General features: G+C 55.4%; 4 protein-coding genes and 1 long non-coding RNA gene across 7 annotated transcripts; 1 reads left to right on the top strand and 4 right to left on the bottom strand.

Annotated features, from left to right (window-relative positions):
• Positions 1-1823: 1823 nt before the first annotated feature.
• Scrt1 (scratch family transcriptional repressor 1) lies at positions 1824-7552 on the bottom strand. The gene is made up of 2 exons (XM_005316039.5): positions 7300-7552; positions 1824-5323 (listed from the first exon to the last, which is right to left on the bottom strand). Exons 1-2 carry the CDS (start codon positions 7412-7414, stop codon positions 4383-4385), a joined length of 1056 nt encoding a protein of 351 aa, XP_005316096.1. The 5' UTR covers positions 7415-7552; the 3' UTR covers positions 1824-4382.
• LOC110597710 (uncharacterized) lies at positions 4184-11493 on the top strand. 3 transcript variants are annotated; one of them, XM_021723284.3, is made up of 4 exons: positions 8195-8816; positions 9289-9511; positions 10279-10345; positions 10640-11493. In XM_021723284.3, exons 1-3 carry the CDS (start codon positions 8403-8405, stop codon positions 10341-10343), a joined length of 702 nt encoding a protein of 233 aa, XP_021578959.1. In that variant the 5' UTR covers positions 8195-8402; the 3' UTR covers positions 10344-10345; positions 10640-11493. The 3 variants fall into 3 exon arrangements, 2 of the variants coding, with proteins under 2 accessions (XP_021578959.1, XP_021578956.1); XR_013423674.1 differs by adding an exon at positions 4184-6798 and having other exon boundaries at positions 7313-10345; positions 10640-11482; XM_021723281.3 differs by having other exon boundaries at positions 8196-8816; positions 10279-11487.
• Positions 11494-12874: 1381 nt separating this feature from the next.
• On the bottom strand, positions 12875-15467 carry LOC144365364 (uncharacterized). The gene is made up of 2 exons (XR_013423677.1): positions 13536-15467; positions 12875-13034 (listed from the first exon to the last, which is right to left on the bottom strand). It is a non-coding gene; the product is annotated as an uncharacterized LOC144365364 (long non-coding RNA).
• Positions 15468-21586: 6119 nt separating this feature from the next.
• On the bottom strand, positions 21587-23114 carry Catsperq (catsper channel auxiliary subunit theta). The gene is made up of 6 exons (XM_021722276.2): positions 23103-23114; positions 22894-23044; positions 22641-22735; positions 22330-22525; positions 22095-22180; positions 21587-21919 (listed from the first exon to the last, which is right to left on the bottom strand). Exons 1-6 carry the CDS (start codon positions 23112-23114, stop codon positions 21731-21733), a joined length of 729 nt encoding a protein of 242 aa, XP_021577951.2. The 3' UTR covers positions 21587-21730.
• A 599-nt stretch (positions 23115-23713) lies between these two features.
• Positions 23714-26815, bottom strand: Fbxl6 (F-box and leucine rich repeat protein 6). The gene is made up of 9 exons (XM_005316338.5): positions 26295-26815; positions 25824-25982; positions 25634-25697; positions 25228-25359; positions 25046-25153; positions 24843-24956; positions 24544-24775; positions 24212-24458; positions 23714-23941 (listed from the first exon to the last, which is right to left on the bottom strand). Exons 1-9 carry the CDS (start codon positions 26711-26713, stop codon positions 23791-23793), a joined length of 1626 nt encoding a protein of 541 aa, XP_005316395.1. The 5' UTR covers positions 26714-26815; the 3' UTR covers positions 23714-23790.
• Between the last annotated feature and the right edge of the window lie 52 nt (positions 26816-26867).

The following is a 26867-nucleotide window of genomic DNA, read 5'->3' as shown; positions in this document are numbered from 1 at the left end:
CCAGAGGAGGGGTCAGAGCCACCAGGGAGGAAGATTTGGCCTGCCAAATGTGTAGAGCTGAGAATGGTGGGGAGGAGGCAGGACCTGGGTAGGGGGGCAGGGCTGGGTGGAAGTCTGAGGCAGGAAGAGAGAGGTTATCTGGCAGACAGTGCCAGTACACTGAAATCCAGGTCAAGGTGTGGCCTAGGGCAGCAGGGAAGAGGAGAAAGGTCAGAGTAGGTGAGATCCGTTGGGGCAGTGGTGTGGTAGGGTTGGCAAGAAAATCATGGGGCAGCTCCCTTTGCCTGGAGTAGCAACAAATAAGGGGGACGAAGCTCTATGGGGACCAGGAGGGTTTTGAGGTTTAAAAATGGTTTCAGGCTGACCCCAGTGCCTTAGGGTCATGGGCAGACCAAGGAAACCAACCAGGTGTGTGGAGAGGAAATACATGTCAGTGGTGTTCAAAGGCCTGTGCTACCCATTCCCTGGGATGGAAAGCAGTGTCTATGGACAGCTGGGAAGAATGGGGACATGGGCTCATCCAGGACTTGGGGAAGTCACTTCCATTCTCCTACCCCCATCACCCTCAGAATCCTAAAGAAGCAGAAGCAGCACATCAAGACGCTGAACTTGTAGGATCAGTCCATCAGGAAGGAGTGGACAGCTAGAAGCCTTTCTCCCTGCCATGGTGTAGATCCAGGTATAGGGGAATGTGGAGTACTGGGGCAGGGCTGTGTCAAAGGCAACCCTGGATCCTTCAACCTTAGAGAAGCTCTTTATCACCTCCCTGAGGTTCCTTATCTGCAAACAGGACAATTATGCCTACCCAGCCCAGGGGCAGTGACAGTGAGGATCCCTCTGCAGGAGGCCCTGGCCACTCACCCCTCCCAGTACCAGGCATGCCTTCCTACAATTGTTATTGCTGGTGGAGCTCCCCAGAAGGGGATGCTCACCCCTACTATAGCCCCGTCTAAGAATCAGGCCATAGGCTATTACCTGCTAGAGCTGTATCTCCACTGGGCAGGTCTAGTCCCTGGCCTTGCCAGGATGTGGACAGCTGTGTTGACCTTGGTCTAGGGCTAACTTAGTTTGATCACATGTGCACAAAGTCTTTGAGCCACTCAATTCATGACTGTCTACCTGATTACTGGTGCCATTGCTAGGCCTTGCCTAGGTCCTTGCCTTTCTGCTCTCCACCCCCACAATCCTGTACCCGCTTTCAACTCTGCTTTCCCTGTCTAGAGCCCAAGGTCTGTGGGTGGCTGTGAAAGCCTCCCTGCCCCTGAGGCACTTCTCCCTGCTAGCACCTTCACCCCTTCTGCATTCTCCAGTGATATGGGAACATACCCCAGAGTCTGGTAGTCAACATGAGGGCAGCAGGCCACAAGGAGAGCTACACTTCAGAATCTCTGCCATCTCCATTTTTTCCAATAGCAACTTAGAGGGACCTGGAGTTATTGATAAAGCTGCCTTCAGGTCAGGCCTATGGAGCAGCAGAAGCCTCTATAAGGAAAATAAGAGACAGTAGAGACATCTCAGGCAGAGAACTGCACCCCTTGCTGTACATATTCTATTTGGATCAGCCTAGGCTGAGCCTGACCTTGGGCTAAAGCCCATCTATGCCCTCAGTTCCTAGTGTAGATTCCCCTGCCACAGGGAAGTGCCAACTGCTCTGCCTTCAGAAAGGTGTTCCTATGGCTCAGCCAGCCAAGAAGGCCCTCTCCACTAGAAGAAAGGCCTGGACCAGCAGCTACTTGAGCTGTGTGTTCAGCATGGGGAAGATGCTCCCAGACACCCCGAGCAGCTCCCCAGAGAGGACACATCACATCAACCAACACTACAAATTCTATCAAGAGTGGCATTTATTCTCCTTGTGGAGGTGCGGCGCTCCGGGGAGCTGGTGCTATTGTGCTTAGGAAGGAGGTCTGTCCGTCCGTCCGTCTGTCCGGCCGGCCCGGCCCCAAACGGGGGCGGAAGAGGGGCGCGGCCCGAGTAAAAATCCCAGCCTGTTCAGGGCAGGGAAAATGTACAAGGCGGCGGGGCGCAGGCAGGGGTGGGGGCGGGGCGGGCCGGCGGCCACAGCCCCCACCCGAGGGCCCCGCACCTCGGGCCCTACTTGTAGAATCAGTACAAAATAGGTGCTACCTAAACGTTCCTTCTACCTGAATTCGCTAAGTCGGTTATTGTGCTGCTTAGTTATGGGGGCAGGAGGGGGCCCATGGCTTTCCACGGCGGCAGGGTGTGGGGGAAACAGGAGAACTTGGCGGGCTCAAGGCCCTCGGGCATTCTCCTTAGGTAGGTAGACAGGAGTGGGGTGGGGCAGGGCGCCTGTGTGTGCGTGTGCATGCGGCACAGGCGGGCAGGCCTGGGCTGGGAAACTATGCAGGCACCACCCCGGGTGGTGTAGGGGGTTTTGGATGGGAGCACAGCTGTGCTGGGCCGGCAGGTCCGCCCCTGTGGGGCAGTCACGCTTGGTGCTGGGGATGAGGCTGTTCGTATCATATACTCCAGCTTGCACCTTGGCCGCACACGGCAGAGCCGCGTTTGCCAGGGAATCAAAGGTTGGGCGCTTCTGTGGGCGACCCTAGTGAAGCTGGGTTCTGGGTTCTGTCCCGCCTGAGCTGGGAACTCAAGGCCCAAGTCAAAAGCAGAGCCCCATGGTAACCAGCACGGACCGAACAGAGGTGAGGAGGAGTGAGGCCATCTGGGCCCAGGGTCCCTGCCCTTTGCATCTGCGTGTATCCTTGACACACGCAAGTCGGTTGGGCTCCTGTCGCGGACAAGCACCTCCCCTAAGGTGGCGGTGTCTGGCAGACTCAGCAACGGGCCTGGCAAATAGTAGGTGCCCAGTAAATGGCCGGTGAGTGATTGATAACTGAGAGGCCTTGGTGCAACCACCCCGCCCCCGGAACTGTGTTGCCGGCCCAGCGGGCTCTGCCATGGCGGGGCGGGAAGGGGGAAAAGAAAGTCTGCGCGGCCGGCCCCGCGCAGCATCCCTGATCTAGGGGCCTATGGGTTGGGTAGGGCGGGGAATACCTGATTCTTAGTAACTCTAGAGGCTGCGGCAGCTTCGCATGCAGTGCGCATTATTGCTCTATAGTCGGCATCGGACTAACTAAGAGGAAGGGAGAGCGGGCAGCCCCGGGAAGGGTTGGGAGGAGGGGTGGGGCTGCATGCAGTGACGTCACAAAGGCGGCGGCCAATGGGGCGGGCCCTTGAACAGGGTCGCCGCCGAGGCTTTGGCATAGACGGGCGAAAGTTGGCAACTGAGTGGGGATGGGGCCAGGGCCTCGGAGGAGGGGTCGGCCTCTGGGAGGCGGGGTCCTCGGCTCCCAGGAGGCAGAGCCCAACTAGGGTCCCGGCTCAGAGGCGGAATAAGTGATCCTGGACATCCCAAGTCCCGGGAGTCGGCGGGAAAGATAGGGGTTCGATGCCTCCTCCCTGACCCGAGTGCAATCCGTTAATAAATAAAACGTACAAATACAGAAAGAAAGAAACCCGACGCGTCCGCAACCCCTTTCCCCGGGGGGCTTTACCCGCAAAGCGAATACAGAGGTGTGTAGAGGGCAGTGCACGCCTGCCTGCCGGACCGGACCGGGAATCTGTCCTCCAACACCGAAAGCCCGGGTACGAGGGAGGGGGCCCCGGGGCAGGGCGGGAACGGGATCTGAGTAGGTCGGATAAGTCCATGCGAGTTGATATGCGTCATTATTATTCGTTATGGAGGACAGAGCCCGGGATACTGGGCTGGAAGAATTAGGATTTGGCAGAGGACACGAGGGGAGGGTAGGAGGGCGGCTCGGACTGAGGCCCCAGAACCGAGGGAGAGGAGTGCCGCCATCAGCCTCCCTCTCCCATCCCCAATGCGTCTAGGACTCCCAGGAGTTTGGTGAAGCCTGTAGGGCTGGATGCTTCTGCGGCCCGCCCCCTCTCCTGCTCTTCCCGCGGCCTGCTGCCCGGAGGGACTGGCTCCCTGGACGTCTGGGCCAAAGGCCCAGCCTGGAAGGCTTGGGAAGGGATAGGGAAGACCTGAGTCTCTGCAACTCGATCCAGGGGCGCAGAGGAGGGAGGAGGGCGCTCCCTACCTCACCCCACCCTCGGTCTACAGAGACCCAACTGAGATGAGGTTCGGTTCTGGGTCTGAACGACCCTATTGCTGGGAGAAAGCCTGGGGCACCCTGGAGGAGAGGGGAGGGGGTTCAGGGTGGGTCTCCCCTCGGGACCCTATTGCTTGAAGGGGCTGGTAAGGCCCCTGGCGAGCGGGGCGGGGTGGGGCCGGCTCCCTCCCCCTATTGCTGTGAGGAGGGGCCCGCCCTCCAGCCCCTCAGCAAGTACGCCAGCGGAGACTTCCCTGGGGGCTCGTATTGCTGAGAGCCGACCTGGCGGACAGAAGCTCCGCGGCCCTAGGCCTGCACTGGGCTGAGCTGCGGTGGCGCGGGGGCTGAAGGGCCTCCGGCGCCACTGGCGCCGCCCTTGAAGCAGGCGGACTCGTAGTGCTTGTTGAGATAGGACTTGAGCGCGAAGCTTTTCTTGCAGCGCTTGCACTGGAAGTGCTTGAAGGCCGAATGCGTCTGCATGTGTGCGCGCAGGTTGGAGCGGTCGGCGAAGGCCTTGCCGCAGTGCGCACAGCCAAAGGGTTTCTCACCTGTGTGAGAGCGCATGTGGCCCTGCAGCAGCCAGGGCCGAGAGAAGGCCTTCCCGCACACACCGCACTTGTGGCGCAGGTCGTGCGTGAGCAGGTGCATGGCCATGGCCGGCATGGACACGTACACCTTGCCGCACGTTGGGCAACGCCGCGCCAGCTGGCTGTCCAGACTGCGGTGCGTCTGCTTGTGACGGCTCAGGTTCGACGACGTGGCGTATGTTTTGCCGCACTCGCCGCACGCATGCCGACCACCAGCGCCAGTGGCTCCTGGCCCCGCACGAGCCTCGGAGCTCGCCCCCGCTCGCGTGCCGCCCCGGCCCCCGGGCCCTGAGCCGGAGCCTCGTGCACTGGGCCCACCCCCGCCTCCTGCGTCGCTGTCGGGGGCAGCCGCTGAGGCGGTGGAGGGGGCAGCAGCAGCATTGGCATTGGTGGCCTTACGGCGCGAGCGCCCATCGGTAATGAAGAAGGCGTCAGCTGCGTAACCCTCGCTGACCGCGGCGTCGCCGTTGATATAGCCGCCCGCCGCAGTGGCCAACTCTGGGCGCGGGGTGGGTGGCGGCGCCGAGCCTGAGGCCGCTGGACCCAGCTCTCCCCGCACAGCCGCAGCGTACATGGGCTCCGGGGACGGCCCTTTGAGCAACGTCGCCTCAGCGTCGCCATCGTAGACGGACGTGGGCCCCACATAGTCGCTGAGGTATCCTGCAGACCAAGGCAGACAGACAAACAGAGGTAGGGGAACCGGGCAATGGGGAAGACACACCAGGCGGATTACGGGAGACAGCAGACACAGGCGGGAGAAACACCAGAGTCCGAGAGGGAGACGAACAGCAAGAAGGACAAAGGACAAGGGGCCAGGGGACCACAGGGCCGAGAGGATGAAGACAGCAGGGCGGGGAAGAGAGGAGAAGAGAGGGTGAGACACGGCGGGGCTGGGCTCCGCCCCCGCCGCCAGAGCGCCCCGCCCTTGCTGGGGGAGGAGAGAGGCGCATCTTCGGGCGCGGATGCCCCCCTTCCTCCCAAGCCTCAAGGTCAGGGGGGAGGGGCGGCGCTTCCCCTTACTTCCTCCACTCCCCTCCCCCTCGGGTTCTCCCCACTTCAGCAGCTTTCCTGATTATGCAACACACTGCAGACCCGCCGTGCACAAAGCGGGACTGCCAGCTCAGGGACCCCGGCGGTCCCGCCTCTAGGGTGTCCCTGATGGCCCTTTTTCCAGCCCCCAGAACCCATTCCCAGCCTTGATGCTGGCTCTCTCTGGCTCCCTAGGTCTCCCAACAAGTCCTAGAGACGTCTACCTCCCCCGGTTCCTCTAGCTCTTATAAGTAGTTCCATCTCATTTCCCACTCTCTGACTGGACTTGACCCATGCCATTGCAGCTGGAACCTATCTCCCTGCATCTACTTTCTTCTACCTGCACTTCCTTCCCTCATCCTGCACCCTTGCGTCCTACCCTGTTCTACATTGCCCTCTTCTCCCTACACTCTAACTCCTTGCAGGGGACCTTCCTGACACCACTCCAACTAGCTGTGGTGAGGAGACTGCCAGGACATCCTTGGGGGGGATACCTTCACAGGAACTAGCAGGAGAATGGCATCATTCATGCCGGTAACTGCAGTTGTTCCCAAGGCACAAGATGGATCTCACAACCTCAAAGTCACAAACGCACACCCCTCATCATGCAGGCTCTGGCTCCTTCAGGATTATACCCAGCATCCCAACCACCATCAGCCCTGCAGTCCCCTCAAAGGGGGACACTGACCCTGGTTCTCACCAACTATTCATGTAAGGTTACCTATACAGCCACCCCAGACATACTCTTGGGTCACATGGCACAGAGCGGCCTCAGAGTCACATGGTCCCATGTAGTGGCACACAGGCAGGCACACACTCACACAGGGTCATACACAAGCGCACATAGTCACATGGCCACACGCAGTCACATGGGCCCACACAGGCTCATGCTCCTGCAGGTCACATTTGTTCTTCCACCCCATGCTGCTGGCACTTCAGGTCCCCTTGTCTGCATGCTAACAGTTGTCCTTGAACTTGGGCACACTTACACAAAGAGCCTTCCCTGCCTCCAGCAGCTTGGGCTTCCCTTTCCTATATCTTCCTCCCTGACCCTGACTTCAGGGAAGATACTGCTGCTGCCTCTGCTGGTACCTTGGCCTTGACAGGTGGGCCATCCGCTGGACCCCATGCCTACTCCCTGGAGCTCCCAGCATTATCCAGCTAGCACTAGCAGGGAGCTTGGAGGACAACCAAGGAAGAGAAGAGGGTAGTGAGGCGGGTCCAGGTTTCTGGGTGTGAGTCTGCATGTATTGGTATGGCTGGGTCCTTGTAATGTCAGCAGGTGTCCATGTGCTGTGTGCTGTTTGTTTCTGCATGTGTCAGTGTGTGGGTCAGTGTGTGCCTTCAATGCTTCTTGTTCCTGACACCTCTTCCCCATCTTCTCTCTTGCATCCACACTCTCTGCCCAGCCTTGGCTGAGATCTGGCCTGCCTCTGCGATCCTCTTTCCCCACCCCCTCCACAGTCCCAGCTCCAGTCTCAGCCTCCTGCCCGCTCTGGTTCCTTCCTCTATTTCCCCGACCCTCCCTTTCCACACCCACACTCTGGCCACCCATCCATTCCAGCAAAGCCCTGGGCCCCTCACCCCAGCCTCAGCCCAGCTCATACCTTTATCGTGCAGTCGCACTCCGAGGTCGCTTCGGGCGCGCCCGTAGGAGCTGTCGAGGTCTGCTGAAGAGAACGTGTCAAGTTTGACCTTCTTGACCAGGAAGGACCTGGGCATGATTCCTGCGGGGCTCCGGCGCTGCGGGCCTGTAGAGCCGGGGCTCGAGGGGGCTGCAGCTGCAGCGGGGCCCGGTCACCATCCGAGGAGCAGCGGAGTCAGCACCGTCCCCACTCTGGCCTGTGGATGCTGCCCTTCGAGTGCGGTTCTCTCCTCCTCCTTCCTGCCCTGCGTTTCCTTGGCCCCTCCGGACCCCCCTCTTCTTCGTCTTCTCCTTCCTTCCTTCCTTTCTCCTCTCCTCTTCCTTCCTTCCTTCCTTCCCTCCTCTGGTCCCGGCTTCCCAGCCCGCAGTGCCGCCCCTGGACAGGCGGGGGAGGAGGCTGGGGGGGGCGGAGAGGGGGGGAGCGGCTCCGTCCCGGGCCCGGAGGCTGCGAATGGGTGCAGGGCTGGCCCGGCCCCGCGGCCCCTTCCCCTCCCCCCCCCGCCGCCGCGGCGGAGCCTCAGTCAGCGGCCCCCCATGCCCCCGGGGGTCGGCGGCACCAGGCCGGGAGAACGCGGTGGCGGCGGCGGCAGCAGGAGAGCCGGCAGCTTCAGCACCTCGGCCAGCGCCAGTCAGGACAGCACCACGGCCAGCGCCCGGGTGCGCTCAGCCGGCGCGGGCGGAGAGGGGCGGGCCCGGGGCGCGGGGGGGCTCGGCCGCCGGGCGGGGGCCCTCGGCGGGGGTCTCTAGGAGGCTTGCTTTATTGTTCTGCAGCCCGAGCGAGCGGCGGCGGCGGCGGCGGCGGCGGCGGCGGGCGGGGGGCGGGGGTCCTGGGGGGGAGGGGTGCGCAGGGAGGGCGGGCCGAGGGAGGGAGGGCCCGGGCTCCGGGGGCGGGGCTCGGAGCTCGGACAGCTCGCGGGCAGGCCTCCTGAGCCCGAAGCCGCCTCTGCCGGTGGCCGAGCCCAGCCTCTGGCTTTTAAAGCCAGGAGCTGGGGGAGGGGAAGAGGCCAACGGAAATGGCTGCGCTGGGTCGGGCTCCGCCAGGGTCTCCTGGGAAGGGTCCTGGGGATGCCTCGTCTAGGCGTGCGGGGAGTTCCCCGCGCAGCTAGGGGAATGGCGGCCCAGCGATCCGCGGCACTATCGGCCATGGGGGAGAGTGGGAATACGCCCGACACCCACGCATCCCGAACTCGGGGTCATTTAGGGGGAACGCAGGTGAACCCCATGCCGGCCCAGGATGCCTCGCTTGCGGCCTTGAGGCGAGGGATGTGCGGGGGAAGGGAGGCGGGAGACCATGAAGCGAATGCTGAGGCAGCGAAAGCGCAGTGTGGAAGCGCGGCGTGCGCCAAGTGCCGCAGTGTCTCCTGCCACTCGGTCACCCGGGCTGACCCCATGCCCGCTGAAGGGGCCTCCCCGCCCCCACCTCACTCCCGTGAGGCCGACGTCGAGCTTTGCGGCGTCTCAACGAGTGGGGTGTGCATGGTGAGAGGGGCTGCCAGGCCCCTGCTTTAAATTTGGCTTTATTGGTGGTTTCCGCCCTTCCGCACGGCTGCAGCTTCCCCTTCCCCCCCCACGGCCCCGCAAACAGGCGGATAACCCTTCCCGCGGCCGCCCGCCCGGAGTTTGCAGTCCACATGACGTCAGGCCCAATGGCCAATGGTGGGGCGCGGGGCTCGCGGCCTCACAATGGCTGCACGCGGGTACACATGTCCCCAATTAGGGCCCGGCGTCGCCATTGTCCCCTCTCCCGCTCCTGCCCGGCATTGGGGTCTTCCTGCGCCAAACGCGCTTCACAGAGCCTGCTTTAGTTGGAAACCAAGGTCGCGGGGTGGCTCCTGGGAGCTGCCTGGGGAAGACGCGCTGGCCGCCGCGCGCAGTGACCTTGTGCGGGGCGGCGGGGGCGCGCACGGGAGCGCGCCGGGAGTGCTGAGCTCAGCGCCCGCCCCCTGCGCAGGCGTCCCGCCGCTTCCCGCATGCGCTGCCTGACGCGGGGTTGGAGTGCACGCGAACGACCGAACCTGCGCAGGACGCGTGGAGACCTCCCGCCGGCTCTTTGCCAGAGGCCTGGCCCGGCACTGGCCCGACATTCATCTTGCATGGCAGGCGTCCCCAAGAGGCGGGGACGGGCGAGACCGCCCCCTTATCGCTGAGCAGCAGCCGGCGAGGCCCGCGGCGGGGTGAGGGTCCCTTCGGCCGTGCGGCTCTATCAGGCTCACTCCCAGGGGGTCCTGGCCGAGGCGCAGCAGGAGGCATGGGGCCAATTAGCATTTTGATTGCGGGACTGGGGGGCCCATCTGGAAGGAGGCCTAATTACCAGGCGGACCCTCGGGGCGCTGCTGGGTTGTGCCAGGCCGATCCTCTCACCCGGAGCTCTTTGCATCCTCCTGGACCCTGTCTCCACCCCCAACTCTCTGTCCTTTCGACTCCCTCCCTGTCCCCATCCCACTGACCCAGTCACCCCGTCGTTCTGTCCCAGTACTGTGTCTCTTCAGTCACCGCATCCTTCCCTTCCTCTATCTCACCTTCGCCTTGGTCCTTCGCCTTTCCATTGCTGTGGCACTACGCGCTCACCCTACTGTCTCCATCCGACATCTCGGTACCCACATCCTCTTTTTCTGTCCACATCCCTGACTCTTTGTCCATCTCCCAGCCCCTTTGGTCCCCCTCCTGATGAACGACACGTCAGAGCGTGAACGCATGTGTCCTGCGACCAGGTGTTCCCGAGGGTACCATTCTGGAGGGCCTTGATCACACTCTGGTGGATCCCTGAGCCCCCACCCCACCCCCGCGCCTGGGGCGCCCAGCGGGGAGAGGCAGCTGGGCCCAGGTCTTGGCCATCAGTCCGACCAGACATGGGTACTGAGAGCACATGCTGCCCCGCAGTAATTACTTGGTTCTTTTTGCCTTTCCTCCCTGCAAAAATCCCTTTCCCATCGTCACCTAGGCCCTCTGCATCTGGAGGTTGTGGTGGTGGCGGCACAGACCCGAGGTGCAACCAGGAGAGGTTAGAGGTCAGCAGATGACACTACATTTTAGTCTCCCCAACATAAGGATTCCCTGAGTCTCTTCCATTGGAGCTGGGGTCTTGGGAGGCTTGGTTGCCAAAGAGGAGCTAGTCAGGGATCCCAGCTGGATGGATGTGTCAGGCTCTGCCTGCACTTGGTCTCCTAGTCAGTCCCTGCAGGTCTTCCTATGGGGACCTCTTCCTGCTGTCCTGGCTATCTTGCAGCACTGCCCAGCTTCTTATCTCTTCCTGCTTCGGTGTTGCAGCATTGATTCTATGACCCTCTGTCTCTCCTGTACAGGCACACCCAGCCCCCATAGCAGAAAGTCCAGGCTTAAGAGAGGGGTTCCAGGGCTGGGGGTGTGGCTCAAGCTGTAGTGCACTCGCCTGGCAGGCGTGTGGACCGGGTTCGATCCTCAGCACCACATACAAAGATGTTGTGTCCGCCGAAAACTAAAAAATAAATATTAAAATTCTCTCTCAAAAAAAAAAGAGAGGTTTCACTACTGTGTTCTCAGCACACCCATCACCAGCAAGACAAGAGACCCTGGTGTGCCCACTCTCAGATCTGTGGTCCCATTCCTCTCTGCCCCAGCTGGGCTCCATCTAGGAATCACTGAACAACCTAGCCTGGAGTGTTCACCCATCCTGCTGGGCAGAGAGGAAGTGATAGGCAGAGAATGGAAAATTGTGTTGAAATGAGGACACACACAGTTTCTGTGGGGGAGCATATAGTTGGGACAGAGGAGAAGGTCATTAGCAGGAAGAAGAGGTCAAGGCTGTTAGGGGCAGGAGATGCAGAATCATCCATAAGAATACCCACAGCAGCAGGAACTTCACCACAGCCACCACGGGGGCATGCCAATACCAAGGCTGGTGCTGGGTGGCTGCTGCAGCAATGACTCCTGTCCCAGCTACAACTCTTGGGGAAGTGAAAGGACAAAGCCTGCAATCCCAGTGAAGAATAAGGAAGCTGATGCTTCACTTCCAGGCCAGGGGCCTAGGTGGGGAGAGAGCGGCCCCCAGAGAGGGTGGCCAGTTTAAGGGCAGCATGAAGGGAAGGAGAGGATGTAGGGCTCTCTAGTGGAGCCCGGGTCTTAGGAGGCAGTTTCAGGACTAGGGCTCTGCTTTAAAAAGTGGGGGGGGGGGCTGGGGATGTGGCTCAAGCACCACATACAAAGATGTTGTGTCCGCCGAAAACTAAAAAATAAATAATAAAAAATTCTCTCCTTTTTTTTTTTTTTTTTTTTAAAGAGAGAGAGAGAGAGAGAGAATTTTAACATTTATTTATTTATTCTTAATTCTCGGCGGACACAACATCATTGTTGGTATGTGGTGCTGCTGGGGATCGAACCCGGGCCGCACGCATGCTAGGCGAGCACGCTACCGCTTGAGCCACATCCCCAGCCCCTCTCTCCTCTCTTAAAAAAAAAAAAAAAGTGTGAGGAGTAGAATGGACTTGGTCCTAGTGGGGCATGAGCTTTGGAGACCACAGTCACAGAAGAGAGTTCTATGAAAGAGACCAGCAAGGACTCTGTTGTGGCTCAGTGTTAGAGCAATTGCCTAGCACATGGGAGGCACTGGGTTGGATTCTCACCACTGCACATAAATTAACAAAATGAAGGTATTGTATCCATCTGCAACTTAAAGAAAAAACAAAGAACAAATACCAAAGTAGTGGAAAACACCTGCACTAAATTTATCAGGCTAATATTCTGGTGATTAAAAAAAAATGGCATAAATGAACATTTTTTTTAATGAGGTGACTTTATTTTCATAGTTTTATTCATTTACTTTTTATGTGGTGCTGAGGATTGAACCCAGGGCCTCCCATGTGCTAGGCAAGTGCTCTACCCTGAGCACAATCCCAGCCCTCAAATGAACTTTAAAAAAAAATTTTATTTAATATGCTATTATTTTTATTTATTTATCTTTACATGGTGCTGAGATTGGAACCCAGGGCCTCACCCCGCACAGGCGAACGCTCTACCACTGAGCCACCACCTCAGCCCATAAATGAACATTTTAAAGAACAAAGATGCCGGGGGCTTTAGCTCAGTTGTAGAGCACTTGCCTCACAGGTGTGAGACCCTGGATTGGATCCTCAACAACACATAACAATAAAATAAGGGGCTGGGGCTGGGGCTCAGTGGCAGAGCGCTCACCCAGCATGTGTGAGGCACTGGGTTCCATCCTCAGCACCACATTAAAATAAAATAAAAATTTAAAAATAAAATAGATATTTTAAAAATTAAAGATCCATTGACAACTTAAAAAGAAAGGTATTGTGTCCATCTACAACTAAAAAAATAAAATAAAAAATAAAAAGATGACAGGATCCGAAAGAAGTCAACAGGTGATTGGTACACAAGGAGTAAAAGACATTATTTAGGTCCAAAGATTAAATGACAAAATGCAAATTTCAGGGGTTATGGCTTTACTGTAGAAATTGTCAAATGTGAGCCAAATCATCAGGTGTGGTACATCATGCCTGTCATCCCAGCAACTCAGGAGACTGAGGACAGAGGATCACAGGTTTGAGTCCAGACAAGACAATTTATTGTGACCCTGTCTCAAAATTTAAAAAGCAGGGTTTGGGGTTGGGGATGTAGTTCAGTAGAAAAGTGCCCCTGGGTTCAATCCCTAGTACCCTCCCTAAAAACACATGAAAGTGGAGATATCCAGATAATGAGGGTCTCCATGAAGCCAGATTTAAAGTTAGGTAGTCAGTGTAGTTAGGTAAATCGGGTCTAATATCCAGTGAAATCTAAAATGGAGGCCATGCTGGGAATGACTCAGGGAAAACAGGACAACTCATGGAATGTTAATGAAGTTCTGAAAAGGCCCTAGGCCAAAGTCCACCTCAAAGAAGTGTTAACCAACAGCCCCAACAGATTTGGAAATAGCCCATTCCAGAGAAGTGATAATTCCACCCCAAAAGGTGATAATTAGGCCCACCTGTGTCCCACCCCTCAGGCCTTCCAACCTACATTCCATCACCAAACCTATAAAAGGGGAACACATTGCCCGCCAACTGGATTCCACCTTTTGGGTCCCCTTCTTCCTCCGGGAGAAGTCTTTTCTTCTGTCCTTTAATAAATTCCTAATCTCTACTCTGGCCTTGCCTCGGCGTGCTTCTTTGGTGTTATTCTTCAACATCGGGGAGCAAGAACTCGTCACCGGTCAACAGCGGTAACATCCATACCATTTGCCAAAGACCAGCTCCCCAACAGCCCAATTCCCTCCACTTCCTGTCATCTAAAGGAAATCCCAGAAATCATATTTTTACCACTGTTGACCGGTGGTGACGAGTCCTTGCTTCCCCAATGTTGAAGAATAACACCAGAGAAGCACGCCGAGGCAAGGTCAGAGTGGAAAATTAGAAGTTCATTAAAGGACGGCAGAAAAGACTTCTCCCAGAGGAAGAAGGGGACCCAAGAGATGGAATCCGTGGAAGTGCGGTTTCCTCTCCATTTTATAGTGATGGAATGTAGGTGGGAAGGCCCGAAGGGTTGGGACATAGGTGGGCCAAAGAAGTAATCCTGGCATCTTGGCATCTTCAAATTTGCTGTTCATTAACATTTCTTTGGGATGGACTTTGGCCTTGGGCTTTTTCCTGGACTTCATTAACATTCCAGGAGAGTTGCTCAACTTTTCCGGGAATTCATTCTCAACATGGCCTCCATTTAGATTTCACTTGATATTAGACCCGATTTACCTAACTACACTGACTACTTAATTTTAAATCTGGCTTCAATATCACAAAATGCCATTTTTTTTTTCTCTGAATAAAGACATGGGAAATACGGAGACCTGGAAAGTCGGTATGTGGGTGGGCAGCTCAGGAACTGCCCAGTGGGCCCTCAGCCTGCTGAGTCAGCTCAGCAGATGTGATTAGACCCTGTTCCCTTCTTGCTTCTGGCAGGGTGACCCTTCAATATCCTATATTTGAGGGGCTGGGGATGTGGCTCAAGCGGTAACGCGCTGGCCTGGCATGTGCAGGGTTAGATCCTCAGCACCACACACAAAAAAATAAAGATGTTGTGTCCACCAAAAAATGAAAAATAAATATATATAATATATATTATATTTATTATATTTATATGCCTACACAGGACTGCAGGCCCTTGCCTCCACCTCCATGGGGCGTGCATGGAAGTCTGGCCACATCACCCCAGATTCCTAATCCAGGGTGGCCTTCCCTCCCTCACCCCCACCTCCTTGGAGGTGGTACACTTTCAGCATTTATTCAGCTCCATACTTGGGTCCCCCAGTTCCACCCCAAGAGACATCCACACTGACCACACACTCAGGGCCACCACCTCTGGCCTCCCTTTCACTTCCTCACTGCCCAAGGAAATCTTGACCCTGGGGACTACACCTCAACAGGGAGCTGCCCACTCAGTGCTAGGTGGCCTCTTTCCTATCCTGCATTGCTGCTTTCCTTTTTAGTGGATGTGTGACCCATGTCACCCTCTAAGGAAAGACTTGGTCCCTGATGAGAGTGAAGGGTGTGGACAAGCTGCAGCTGGATGCCCAGGAGCTGCCTCAGCTGCCACGCTGCAGCCAACTGCTATAGCCTTCTAGACTCGACCTGTATCCAGCAGCCTCTCCAATGGACCTGAAAGGCCTACCATTTTGCACAGGAGAGTTTGAACAGATCATTCTGAGAGTGCCTGTAGGTGGTGGGCCTAGCCTGTTTCCTCTCTTCCCTCCACTGGGTTATCCCAGTGGCACATCCTTCACTGAACCTGTCTCAGACACTCCTTCCCTGGGACCCACAACAGGAGCTGGTTTTAGGCAAAGGCTGGCAGTGGGGTTGAAGGCAGGACTGCTCCCCCAGTCCCATTGTTGCCAGAGGTAAAGCGTGGAGAGTGTGGGTACAAGACAAGGCCTTAGTCCGTTCAGCCTGCCAGAACAAAGTGCCATCAACTGAGTGTCTTATATATTTTTTATCACAGTCTGGAGGCTGAGAAGTTCAAGATCAAGGCACCTGCAGATTCAATGACTGGTAAGGGCCCACTTTCTCATAGATGGTCTCTTCTAACTATGTCCTTCCATGGTGGAACGGACCAGGAGCTCTCTGGAGTCTCTTCTATAAAGAGAGTAATCCCGTGTGTGTGTGTGTGGGTGTGTGTGTGTGTGTGTGTATGCAGTGCACACATGTATGCATGATACTGGGGATTGAATTCAGGGATACTTAGCTTCTGAACTACTTTGCTAGTCCTTTTTTTTTTTTACACCAGGGATTGAACCCAGGGACTCTTTACTGCTGAACCATGTCTCCAACCCTTTTTATTTTTTGAGACAGGACCTCTCTGAGTTAGTTAGGGTCTCACTAAGTTGCTGAGTCTGGTTCTGGACTTTGGGTCCTCCCACCTCAGCCTCCCAAGTCTCTGGGATTACATGCATATGCCACCACACACAGTATCTTAGACTAACCAGGACAGAGATCATTCAAACAATGATGCAGGTGCAATGGCACACACCTGTAGTCCCAGCAGCTTGGGAGGCTGCGATTGAAGGATCACTCGTTCAAAGTCAGCCTCAGCCATAGTAAGGCACCAAGCAACTCAGTGAGACTTTGTCTATAAGTAAAACACACTACAGGGCTGGGGATGTGGCTCAGTAATTGAATACCCCTGAGTTCAATCCCTGGTAGGCCCCCCAAAAGATGGGAGGTAAGCTTCAACCTTTCTGTAGGTAGAAAGCGGGTCAAGAATATAGACCTTGGCATTCCCTCTAAAATCTGGAACAAGACAGGGATGCCCTCTATCACCACTTCTATTCAATATAGTTCTCGAAACACTGGCCAGAGCAATTAGACAGACGAAAGAAATTAAAGGCATAAAAATAGGAAAAGAAGAACTTAAACTATCACTATTTGCAGATGACATGATTCTATACTTAGAAGACCCAAAAGGGTCTACAAAGAAACTACTAGAACTAATAAATGAATTCAGCAAAGTGGCAGGATATAAAATCAACACGCATAAATCAAAGGCATTTCTGTATATCAGCGACAAAACCTCTGAAATGGAAATGAGGAAAACTACCCCATTCACAATATCCTCCAAAAAAATAAAATACTTGGGAATCAACCTAACAAAAGAGGTGAAAGATTTATACAATGAAAACTACAGAACCCTAAAAAGAGAAGTAGAAGAAGATCTTAGAAGATGGAAAAATATACCCTGTTCATGGATAGGCAGAACTAACACTATCAAAATGGCGATATTACCAAAAGTTCTCTATAGGTTTAATGCAATGCCAATCAAAATCCCAATGGCATTTCTTGTAGAAATAGATAAAGCAATCATGAAATTCATATGGAAAAATAAAAGACCCAGAATAGCAAAAGCAATTTTAAGCAGGAAGTGTGAATCAGGCGGTATAGCGATACCAGATTTCAAACTATATTACAGAGCAATAGTGACAAAAACAGCATGGTACTGGTACCAAAACAGGCGAGTGGACCAATGGTATAGAATAGAGGACACAGAGACTAATCCACAAAGTTACAACTATCTTATATTTGATAAAGGGGCTAAAAGCATGCAATGGAGGAAGGATAGCATCTTCAACAAATGGTGTTGGGAAAACTGGAAATCCATATGCAAAAAAATGAAACTGAATCCCTTCCTCTCGCCATGCACAAAAGTTAACTCTAAATGGATCAAGGAGCTTGATATCAAATCAGAGACTCTGCGTCTGATAGAAGAAAAAGTTGGCTCCGATCTACATATTGTGGGGTCGGGCTCCAAATTCCTTAATAGAACACCCATAGCACAAGAGTTAATAACAAGAATCAACAAATGGGACTTACTTAAACTAAAAAGTTTTTTCTCAGCAAGAGAAACAATAAGAGAGGTAAATAGGGAGCCTACATCCTGGGAACAAATTTTTACTCCTCACACTTCAGATAGAGCCCTAATATCCAGAGTATACAAAGAACTCAAAAAATTAGACAATAAGATAACAAATAACCCAATCAACAAATGGGCCAAGGATCTGAACAGACACTTCTCAGAGGAGGACATACAATCAATCAACAAGTACATGAAAAAATGCTCACCATCTCTAGCAGTCAGAGAAATGCAAATCAAAACCACCCTAAGATACCATCTCACTCCAGTAAGATTGGCAGCCACTATGAAGTCAAACAACAACAAATGCTGGCGAGGATGTGGAGAAAAGGGTACTCTTGTACATTGCTGGTGGGACTGCAAATTGGTGCGGCCAATTTGGAAAGCAGTTTGGAGATTCCTGGGAAAGCTGGGAATGGAACCACCGTTTGACCCTGCTATTGCCCTTCTCGGACTATTCCCTGAAGACCTTAAAAGAGCATGCTACAGGGATGCTGCCATATCGATGTTCATAGCAGCACAATTCACAATAGCTAGACTGTGGAACCAACCCAGATGCCCTTCAATAGATGAATGGATAAAAAAAAATGTGGCATCTTTACACAATGGAGTACTATGCAGCAATAAAAAATGACAAAATCATAGAATTTGCAGGGAAATGGATGGCACTAGAGCAGATTATGCTTAGTGAAGCTAGTCAATCCCTAAAAAACAAATACCAAATGTCTTCTTTGATATAATGAGAGCAACCATGAACAGAGCAAGGAGGAAGAGCAGGAAGAAAAGACTAACATTTAACAGAGTCATGAGATGGGAGGGAAAGGGAGAGAAAAGGGAAATTGCATGGAAATGAAGGGAGACCCTCATTGCTATACAAAATTACATATAAGAGGTTGTGAGGGGAATGGGAAAATAAACAAGGAGAGAAATGAATTACAGTAGATGGGGTAGAGAGAGAAGATGTGAGGGAAGGGGAGGGGGGATAGTACGGGATAGGAAAGGTAGCAGAATACAACAATTACTAATTGGGCATTATGTAAAACTGTGGATGTATAACCGATATGATTCTGCAATCTGCATTTGGGGTAAAATTGGGAGTTCATAACCCACTTCAATCTAATGTATGAAATATGATATGTCAAGAGCTTTGTAATGTTGTGAACAACCAATAAAAAAAAAAAGAAAAAAAAATGAAAAAAAAAAAAAAAAAAAAAAGAATATAGACCTTGGACTGGGGCTGTAGCTCAGCCGCAGAGCGCTTGCCTAGCATGTATGAGGCACTGGGTTTGATCCTCAACACCACATACAAAACTAAACAAAATAAAGGCATGCTGTCCATGTACAACTACCATAATAATAATAAATCTGGACTTATAGTGTGTGGGATTCTCTGGGGTCTCCACCATTCTGCTCTTTCTGTTCCAGGAGTCAGCTCCAGGTAGCACACTGCTCTTAGTCATCATGTCTCTCGTGATCTGTGGCAGTTTCTCGATCTTCCCTTATTTTTCATGGCCCTGGCAGTTTTGAGGAGTGATGCTCAACCTTGTAGAATGAAGGGGTGTTTTGTCGAATGTCCCTGTTCTCTAGGGGTAATGCTCAGGGTTTGGGGAGGAGACCACAGTGTGGAATGCTCTCTCACTGCACCCCTGGCCCAGGTGGCACCTGCTGGTTCTGTCCACTGTGAGCAGCATCTTTCCTCTTCTGTACTTGGCTGGTTAGAGGCCACTACACCACCCAGTCCCCACTGTGCCCACAGAAGTGTGCCTGGAAGACACCCATCCATGCAGAGTGTGTAGGGAAGAGCCTTGGCTGTTGGATCACAGGTCTCTGCACCTGAAGACCCTGCAGAGACCTGCAGCCCACTCCTGTGGACTGGCTGACCTGAGGCATCCACAGTCAGCTTCCTGCTGGGGCTTTTTTCTGGTCCCACACCTCTGGAAGCCAGCCCAGGAGGGTCTGCTGTATGACACCATTTCGGAAGCGGCCCTGGAGGGTGGGACTTGTGTTGGACATCATGGACCCAGTGAGCTTCCAAGTGGTTTAGCCATGAAGGGGATCCCAGCCCCACAGGGGAAGTAGAACCACCCAGCTGAGCCATGCCAGCACAAGAGGTTAGGGCAGAGGACCACCCTTGCTGGTTTAAGACCCTGTGTTCAGAGTGCTTGCTGATGTGGTAAGAGAGCTGGTACCAGCCCTTGGCTCCCCTAGATTGGCTTCCATGGGCCAGAATCATAGTCACTCTCACATTGTCTTGGCTAAGTACAGTCCTTGTTAAGCACCAGCATCTAAACAGCAGAACTCCATTGGAGAAAACGCATGACCCTACTCACAGCCCTTCATGTGATGAAGCACATCACATCGGGCAGGCCACGCTGTCAGGCCATCCTGCAACACTCTCCTTGACCAGCTGCCCCCCATTCCTTGAGAAAACTGCTTCACATCTTCTTCCCCCTCCCCGCTGAAATTCTTCTAATGCATTAGGTGTGATGGCACACACCTGTAATTTCAGTTACTCAGGATGCTGGGGCAGGAGGATCACAATTTCAAGGTCAACCAATGTAGCAATATAAAACAGCTGGGGGTGTAAGTCAATGGTACAGCACCCCTGGGGTCAATGCCCAGTACTACAAAAAAATAAAAGTTTTTAAAAGTACTGAGGGTGTAGCTCCCTGGTGCAGCACTTGCCTAGAAGGCACAAAGCCCTGGGTTCCATCCCGCACCAGGAAGAAAAACAAGGCCTTCTAATACCTCTACCTTCAAAGCTATGCTCGTCTTACTAGAAAACCCCCAAGTGATGACAATTTAAACTGTGGAAAGTTTTCCCTTTCACAGAGTGTCCAGTGTGAGCCCTCCAGGGTCAGCTCTATGGGCAGCCCCAGTTGTCCAGCTCCACAGATCCATCTTGTTGCCATCCTCAGCAACATTCCACATCCACATCGTGCCTCAGCTGGCTGCTTGGGCTGCAGTCGGCAGAGACTGGAAAATACAGTCTGTTCTGTGTGACCATATGACTAAACAGAGAGGGTGAGTACTTGACTAACTTGTGTAAGGCCCCCATCACCAAAAAATAAACAGTACCTCCTAGCTCAGAACTCCAATTCCCAGCCCGGCCTCCCATGGCCACTCGCCCAGGCCACACACCCTGCTGTCCCAGGGAATTGCTGGGCTTCTCAGCCCATATCCAGCCAGGAAATTCTGTGGGCTTTGCTTTTCAGCAGAATCTTTATCCTCCCCCTCTGACCTGCCTGGTCCCTTCTTTCTAATCATAATTCCTACAGTCTCTGGATCTTCCTGATCACTCTTTTCCTTTTCATAGGGCCTCTCTGCTAACAATCCCCAGTGGTTTCCCACTGCAAGGACTAGATGTGGGGGTCTCTCAACCCCAGGTTCCTTCCCCTGGCCCTCTCCCTCTTTATTTTGGAGTGCTGAGGACTGAACCCAGAGTTTCCTATGTACTAAAAATGTGCTCTACCATGGAAGCACACGTCTCCACATTGTCTGGAACCCCACAGATTAAGTAGCTGGTCCTGGGTTCCAGGGACACAATGCCCAAGCCCTGAGTCAAAAACAAGCTAAACAGAGTTGGGCCCAGGGGCACTGCCTGTAATCCCAGCAGCTCAGGAGGATAGGAGGATCATGAGTTCAAAGCCAGACTCAGCAAAAGCGAGGCGCTAAGCAATTCAGCCAGACCCTGTCTCTAAATAAAATAACAAATAGGACTGAGGATGTGGCCCAGTGGTCAAGTGCCCCTGAGTTCAATCCCTAGTACCCTGCCCCCCCCCCCAAAAAAAAGCTGAACAGAGAGCACATGCTCATGACAAGCACCATTCCTCCTGGGTGTATGAGCCTACTACCTTCTCTGCTCCCAAGCAGCCCCAGCACCCAAGAGGCATCAGATGCCTGAAGCAGAAGCTGGGGTGCTCTGCTGGGCAAGGGGGTTCCAGAATGCCCAGAGAGCAAGTGTCAACAGGTCTTTCATCCTAGGGGAGGACTCTGGAGGCTATTCCCTAGGAAGTGTGCAACAATATCTCTGCACTGCAGTTCAGGGTGCACCCGTACCTGAGGGCTTGTCCTCCCTGGCTCTGCCACGTCCCCTAGCCACCTAGCCAGACTGGACCCATCAGATTCTGGCTCCTGGATCCCACTGTCTGTAGCCAGGCAGGACAGGTTAAGTGCTGCTGGCCAAGAGGGACGACAGTCCTAAGCCTGTCCTGTGATCATCAGCCTCCTTGAGTCTCAGCTACACGAACTCTCTCTTCTAACCCCTGCTCTGGGGTTTGCTGCAGCCTCTGGAGAGGACAAGGTCCTGAGGCCCTGAGAAGCCTGCCCTAGGGGAGGACTCTGAAGGGACTCCCCCTACCAGACAGACAAAAACAACTTGGTGGAAGCTAGAGGCAGCTCTATTCAGAGAAAGACCAGTGAGCAGGACTGGCCTGAGTCCACCGAAGGGCAGGGGTGGAATGAGCTACAGGCAGGATGGGAGGATGTAGGGGATAGGACCATAACTGTAGGGGGCAGGCCCAGGGTCACACCTCCAGGTCAGACTGAGAGCTGCTTGGCCTGCTGTAGACGCCTTTCTTGCGAAGAACGATGCCTGGGCTAAAGGAGGCCCCCAGAGGCCAGTGACGGACCACATGCCGGTAGGAGGTAGCCAGATAGTCGAAGTAGTTGATGTTGAGTTTTCTAGCGATGTAACGGCCTAGGTACTCCATTTGCTGTGGGAGTGTATAAACAGGTCGTGGTGCCAGGCCCTTAGGTGTCCCCAACCCTGCCCCCCAGCCACTCAAGCTATATTTACCCTCTGCGGGCAAAATCCCCCATCCAATGACCCTAAACATGGTCTGTGTCATTATGTCCAGAGAAGGGAGTTGTGTCTAGGGCAGAACCCACCTCATAGCGCTCCGACAGCTGCACCAGCACCAGCGGTTCCAGCTTATGGCCGCAAAGGACCAGCTGAAAGAAGCACCTTCCGTAGGCTAGGGAGCAGTGAGCGATTCAGCTGGGTTGAGTCTCTGAGGGCTGGGTCTCTGGGGCAGAGCAGCAGGTCCCTGCCTGCCCCCACCCACTCCCAGGTGGTTATCCTCTCCCTCACACACCCTCCCCAAGCCCACCCATCCCAGGTCACCATCAGAGCTGAGCGCCAGGCGCACGTAGACCAGGTGCATGGACCCCTGGCACACGGTGCGTCCCTGGATAGAGAAGTGGTACATGCCACGCGTGTGGTTCAGCACCAGGCGGCGCCGCGGCAACGATGAGATCACAAGCCACAGGCCCACGACCATGCCATAGGCAGGGAAGCCCCAGGTCTCCTGCTTTTCCACCTGCGGGTACCAGGAACCAAACCAGAGGCTGCAGGCTAGGGCTGCAGGGTGCAAGGAACAGCTTGGTCCGGCCCTCAGGGGATAAGGGTCATGGGGGTGGGGTCCAGGACTCGACCTGTCTCACAAAGCCAGAGCAGACCAGGACCAGGCAGATGACAAAGAGCAGCAGTCCCTTCCAGAGTGTGTCCAGGTAGTACTCAAGCACGAAGACTGTAGGTGGACCGGCAGTGCGTGTGAGGACAAGGGGTGGGGAGGGTGTGGTGTGGCGGTGGTGGATGGGCAGTGCCGGGCTACCGTCTAGCGGCTGGGTACACCTGCCCGCCCCGCCCCTGAGCCCCTGCGCAGGGCTGAGGCCCCGCCCCACACACCGCCTGGCTGCTGCTGCGTGAACGGGTAAAAGCTGTTGTTCTTGAGGCGCTTGGCCAGGTGGCGCTCTGTGCACAAAAATCCCAGGGCCCAGAGATGGAAACGACTTCCGGCAGAGGTCGTGGGCAGGCCACTGCCCTGGCCCTTGGGAACCTGTCAGGTAGAGGTGGTCAATCTGGCGGCCAGTTCACTGACATCGCCCAGTACCCGCAGTCGTGCTCATACCCGGGAGAAAAAGGCCTCCAGGGCTGCGGTCCAAGAAGGAACAGGTACTCTCTGGCAGTGCTAGGGCAGCAAGCCAGGTACCATCTGAGCCACACAGGAGTTCTAGAAGTTCTGGGGCACGTTCTAGAAGGGGCTGCTCTGTTAACTATCCCATCTCCGTGGGTGTGTAAGAGTACTTGGCAATCCCTGTACAGCCACTCAGTCCACACTGAGGGGTGGACAGCTGGACATACCCAGGGACAGCTCACTCAGTGCCTTTTTTTTTTTTTGTACCAGGGATTGAACTCAAGGGTGCTTAACCATGAGCATCCCCAGCCCTTTCTACTTGTTCAGACAAGGTCTAAGTTGCTGAGGCTGGTTTTAAGCTTGTAATGCCCCTCTGCTCAGCCTCCCCAGCTGCTGGGATTTCAGCATGCTTGACCCAGCTCACTCAGTGTCTTGAGGTGGGACACACAACAGTCCAAAGTGTGAACCCAGCAGAGACCAGGTGCAGCCCAGTCAGGCTTCAGGGGGTCCCCACATACCGACTCCTGCCTGCTGCAGCCTACAATGCTCCATCAGATGTAACCCTGTTTCTCACCCAAGGACCACACAGAGTTCCTAAAAATATTTTACTGTAACAAAATGTTTAAACATCCCAAACTGGGAAAGGGTACAGGCAGAGCTGGAACTGCCTAGCTGGAGGAGGAGGGGCTGGTGAGTAGCTGCTCCAGACACCACTGGACTTCCTCTAGGCCTCGGTAGGCACGCTTCAGGCCCCTGGGGAGGCAGCGGCAGGATTCCAGGTTGAGGTATAGCAGGCCAGGGCAGCTACTGATCACAGAGCTGTGGGTAGGGCAAGTCGTGGGAAAGTAAGCTGCTGCCAGGAAGATGCAGGCCCAGAAGGCTGGGCTCAGCCAGGGATCCCTGTTTGCCTATGCGCTACCCCTGGCCTACTACCCACAGCTAACTAGGCTCAAACCTAGCACCCTTAGTGTTCCTAAGGCCAAGTATCCACTCCCTCCTCCCAGACCTCGGGGGTACTGAGCAAGGTGGCACACCAGCTCTGGGCCACAAGCAGTACTAGCTTCAAGGGCCTGGGGGATGGGTGCTAACCTGATCGTGCTTGCTGTAACCCGGGTACCCCTGAGGTTAAGGGAGCACAGGGCTGGGTGGGTGCCTCCATGGGTGCCAGAGAAGGCAGCTAAGGCTTGCTCCAGGTCCTTTTCACTGAAGCCCTGGCCACTCAAGTCCAGTTCCCGCAGGGTGTGATGCCACTTCTGAGTCAACAGGGTGCTGCCCTCCTTAGCTAGAGCCAGCCGGTCAGACACACCATACAGGCCCAAGTGCAGCTGCTCCAGCTCTAAGGTGACAGGAATGGTGTTGGCCACAGGAAAAGCAAGGGTCCCCACATCCCACCTGCCCAGCCACCAAATAGGACAGTTGACCTTTACATGGCAGATCACGCAGACCAGCAGGCGTGATGCGGGCACAGCCACGAAGATCCAGCAGGCGCAAGTTGGGGGAGCCATGGAGCAGGCGACTCAGGACATCGTTGCTCACAAAGTTGCAAGTGGAGCTGGCGAGGCAGAGCTCCTCAAGGTTGGGGAAGCCTGGTCCCAGAGCTGCCCCTCGCCCAGAAGGCTTAGGCAGCCACATCAAATTCAGCAGCCGCAGTACCTGGGGACAAGGCTCAGGCTGCAGGTGGGGATGGGGTGGCAGGTGTAAGAAGCAAGTCATCAGGTACCTGCAGCTGGGGACAGCCTTTCTGCAGAGCCTCAATAGGCAGCAGCAGAGGAGTGTTGTTGCGGTTGAGGCCGGTGCTCAGCTCCAGGACCTGGAGCTTGGGGCAGCAGCTGCCCTGCAGGAGTGGGAGAGTATACCTGGGTCACCAGCCTGGCAGTCCCCAGTTTAGCATTTGGCTCTGCTCCTGCCCGGTCACCAGCCTACCAGAAGTGCACCCAAGATGGCTGTTGTCTGGGAACTATAGGTCAGCCACAGCTTGCGCATTCGGGGTCCAGCCTCCTCCAGAAAGCTCACTACAGCTGTGGACTCCACCTGGGGACCCAACACAGAGCTACTTGTCACCTCTACCTAGGCTTCTTCAGGGTCCCTTGGGACACAGGGCTCACCATGGAGTGCTGTAGGTCCAGGCTGTGGAGCTGGTGGCAGGCTTTGGCTAGCATGATGAGAGCATCCGTGGTCACACTGTGGCAGTCTGAAAGCTTGAGAAAGGTGAGCCGAGGGCAGAACTCACGAACCAGCTGTGGGAAAATAAAGACCGCCTGGGTTTGGGGTAAGGTAGGTGAATGTCCACAGGAAAGACAATGATGGCCATGCCAACCCACTCTATGACCCCTGTTATAACCTGCATTCTTCAAAGTGAGGCCTACCTGGATGCCCTACCTCTAACCACCCCCTACCAGAGATGAAAACAGGAAAAGAGATCCAAGCAGGCAGGCGGGCATGCTGTGGGGCAGCACTGGGCTACTCCCTCCAAGGACACAGCTGGTATGCAGGCCAACTTCTAGCTCTCACCTTCAAAACTGCATGCACCTGCGACTTCCAGTGGATGAGGGTCAGTTTCTGGAGCTGTGAAAAGCTGGGCAACAGCAGAGGCCCAATTACACTAGGTTCCCATGCTGCGGTGACCAGCATCCTCCCCACCCAACACTGGTGCAGGAAGGCACAGGCAGAAAAGGGAGTAAGGGCCACAGGGGATTCTTACCGATTGGGCATGAGCCACTCCAGAGAAGCAAGGAGCTTCTTCTCCGCCTTGACGCTGCCCTTGACACCGCGGCCAGCCAACGGGGGCGACAGGGTTACCGTCTGCCAGAGAGCGGGCTGGGAAGCTGCCTCATGCCAGTGGCGGCACACGCGCGCAGCCCTGGGGGAACAGACTACTAAAGGCGCCCGGCGTTTCACGGGTGAAGCTGCCTACCGGGAACTGAAATCAGGACATTGAACTCTACCACTGAGCTACATCGCCAAACCCTCGCGATGGGTTTCCTAAGAGAGGCCGACATGCCCCTGCACTCGCAGTGCGGTGGCCACCCCAGCTCAAAGCCAGGCTTCTGGAGCTACAAATGAGAAATCCTGCGCTGCGGGTGGGTGCCAAAACACTAGTGTACGCGTTCTCAGATGCTTTCGCTCTCAAAATCCAACTCAGGTCTGCGCTGGGGCCGGGGGTGTAGTGTACCTGCCAAGAAACGGCATGGGCCCATCGGCGGCCACTAGCAACCCGAAAATCTGCACCAGGACCTCCAAGGGAATGCGATCTCCCCAGCCCGGGTCCGGCCCCTGCTCCGGGCCGGGAACCGGCTCAGGAGCCGGCTCAGGTCGGGGCCTGGGCCTGGGCTTGGCAGTTGCGGCGGGGCCCGAGGGCTGTGGCCGCTGCGCGCGGCGGGTGATGCGCCTGTGCGCGCGGGCGCGGGCGCGGACAGGCCCCGGGCCCGGCAGCACGAGCAACATGCTGTCTGCCTGAAGCAGGTGGTATTCAGAGCCGCTGGGCGCCAGCCGATCCCACCACCAGTCCTCGGCCGAGCGAGCCCGCGCCCCGGTCAGTCTCCGGCCGGGGGTTCTGCGCCAGGATCTGCGCCTGGCTCGCCTGGGGTCCATGGCCACCGACCGCGCGGCGGAGGAGCACAGAGGAGCGGAAAGACGGGGCTGGAGGAAGCGGGGGTCCACTGACCCCTGCCTTCCTCTCCGGCTGGGCCCGGCGCCCGTCGCAGAACTCGGCTTCCGGGGCGGAGCTTCCGCCGCGAGCCCTGGG

Source organism: Ictidomys tridecemlineatus, chromosome 7 (assembly GCF_052094955.1).
Source record: "Ictidomys tridecemlineatus isolate mIctTri1 chromosome 7, mIctTri1.hap1, whole genome shotgun sequence".
NCBI classification, from domain to species: domain Eukaryota; kingdom Metazoa; phylum Chordata; class Mammalia; order Rodentia; family Sciuridae; genus Ictidomys; species Ictidomys tridecemlineatus.
Note: the sequence above shows the minus strand (reverse complement) of the source record. Positions and strands in the feature narration are given on the sequence as shown.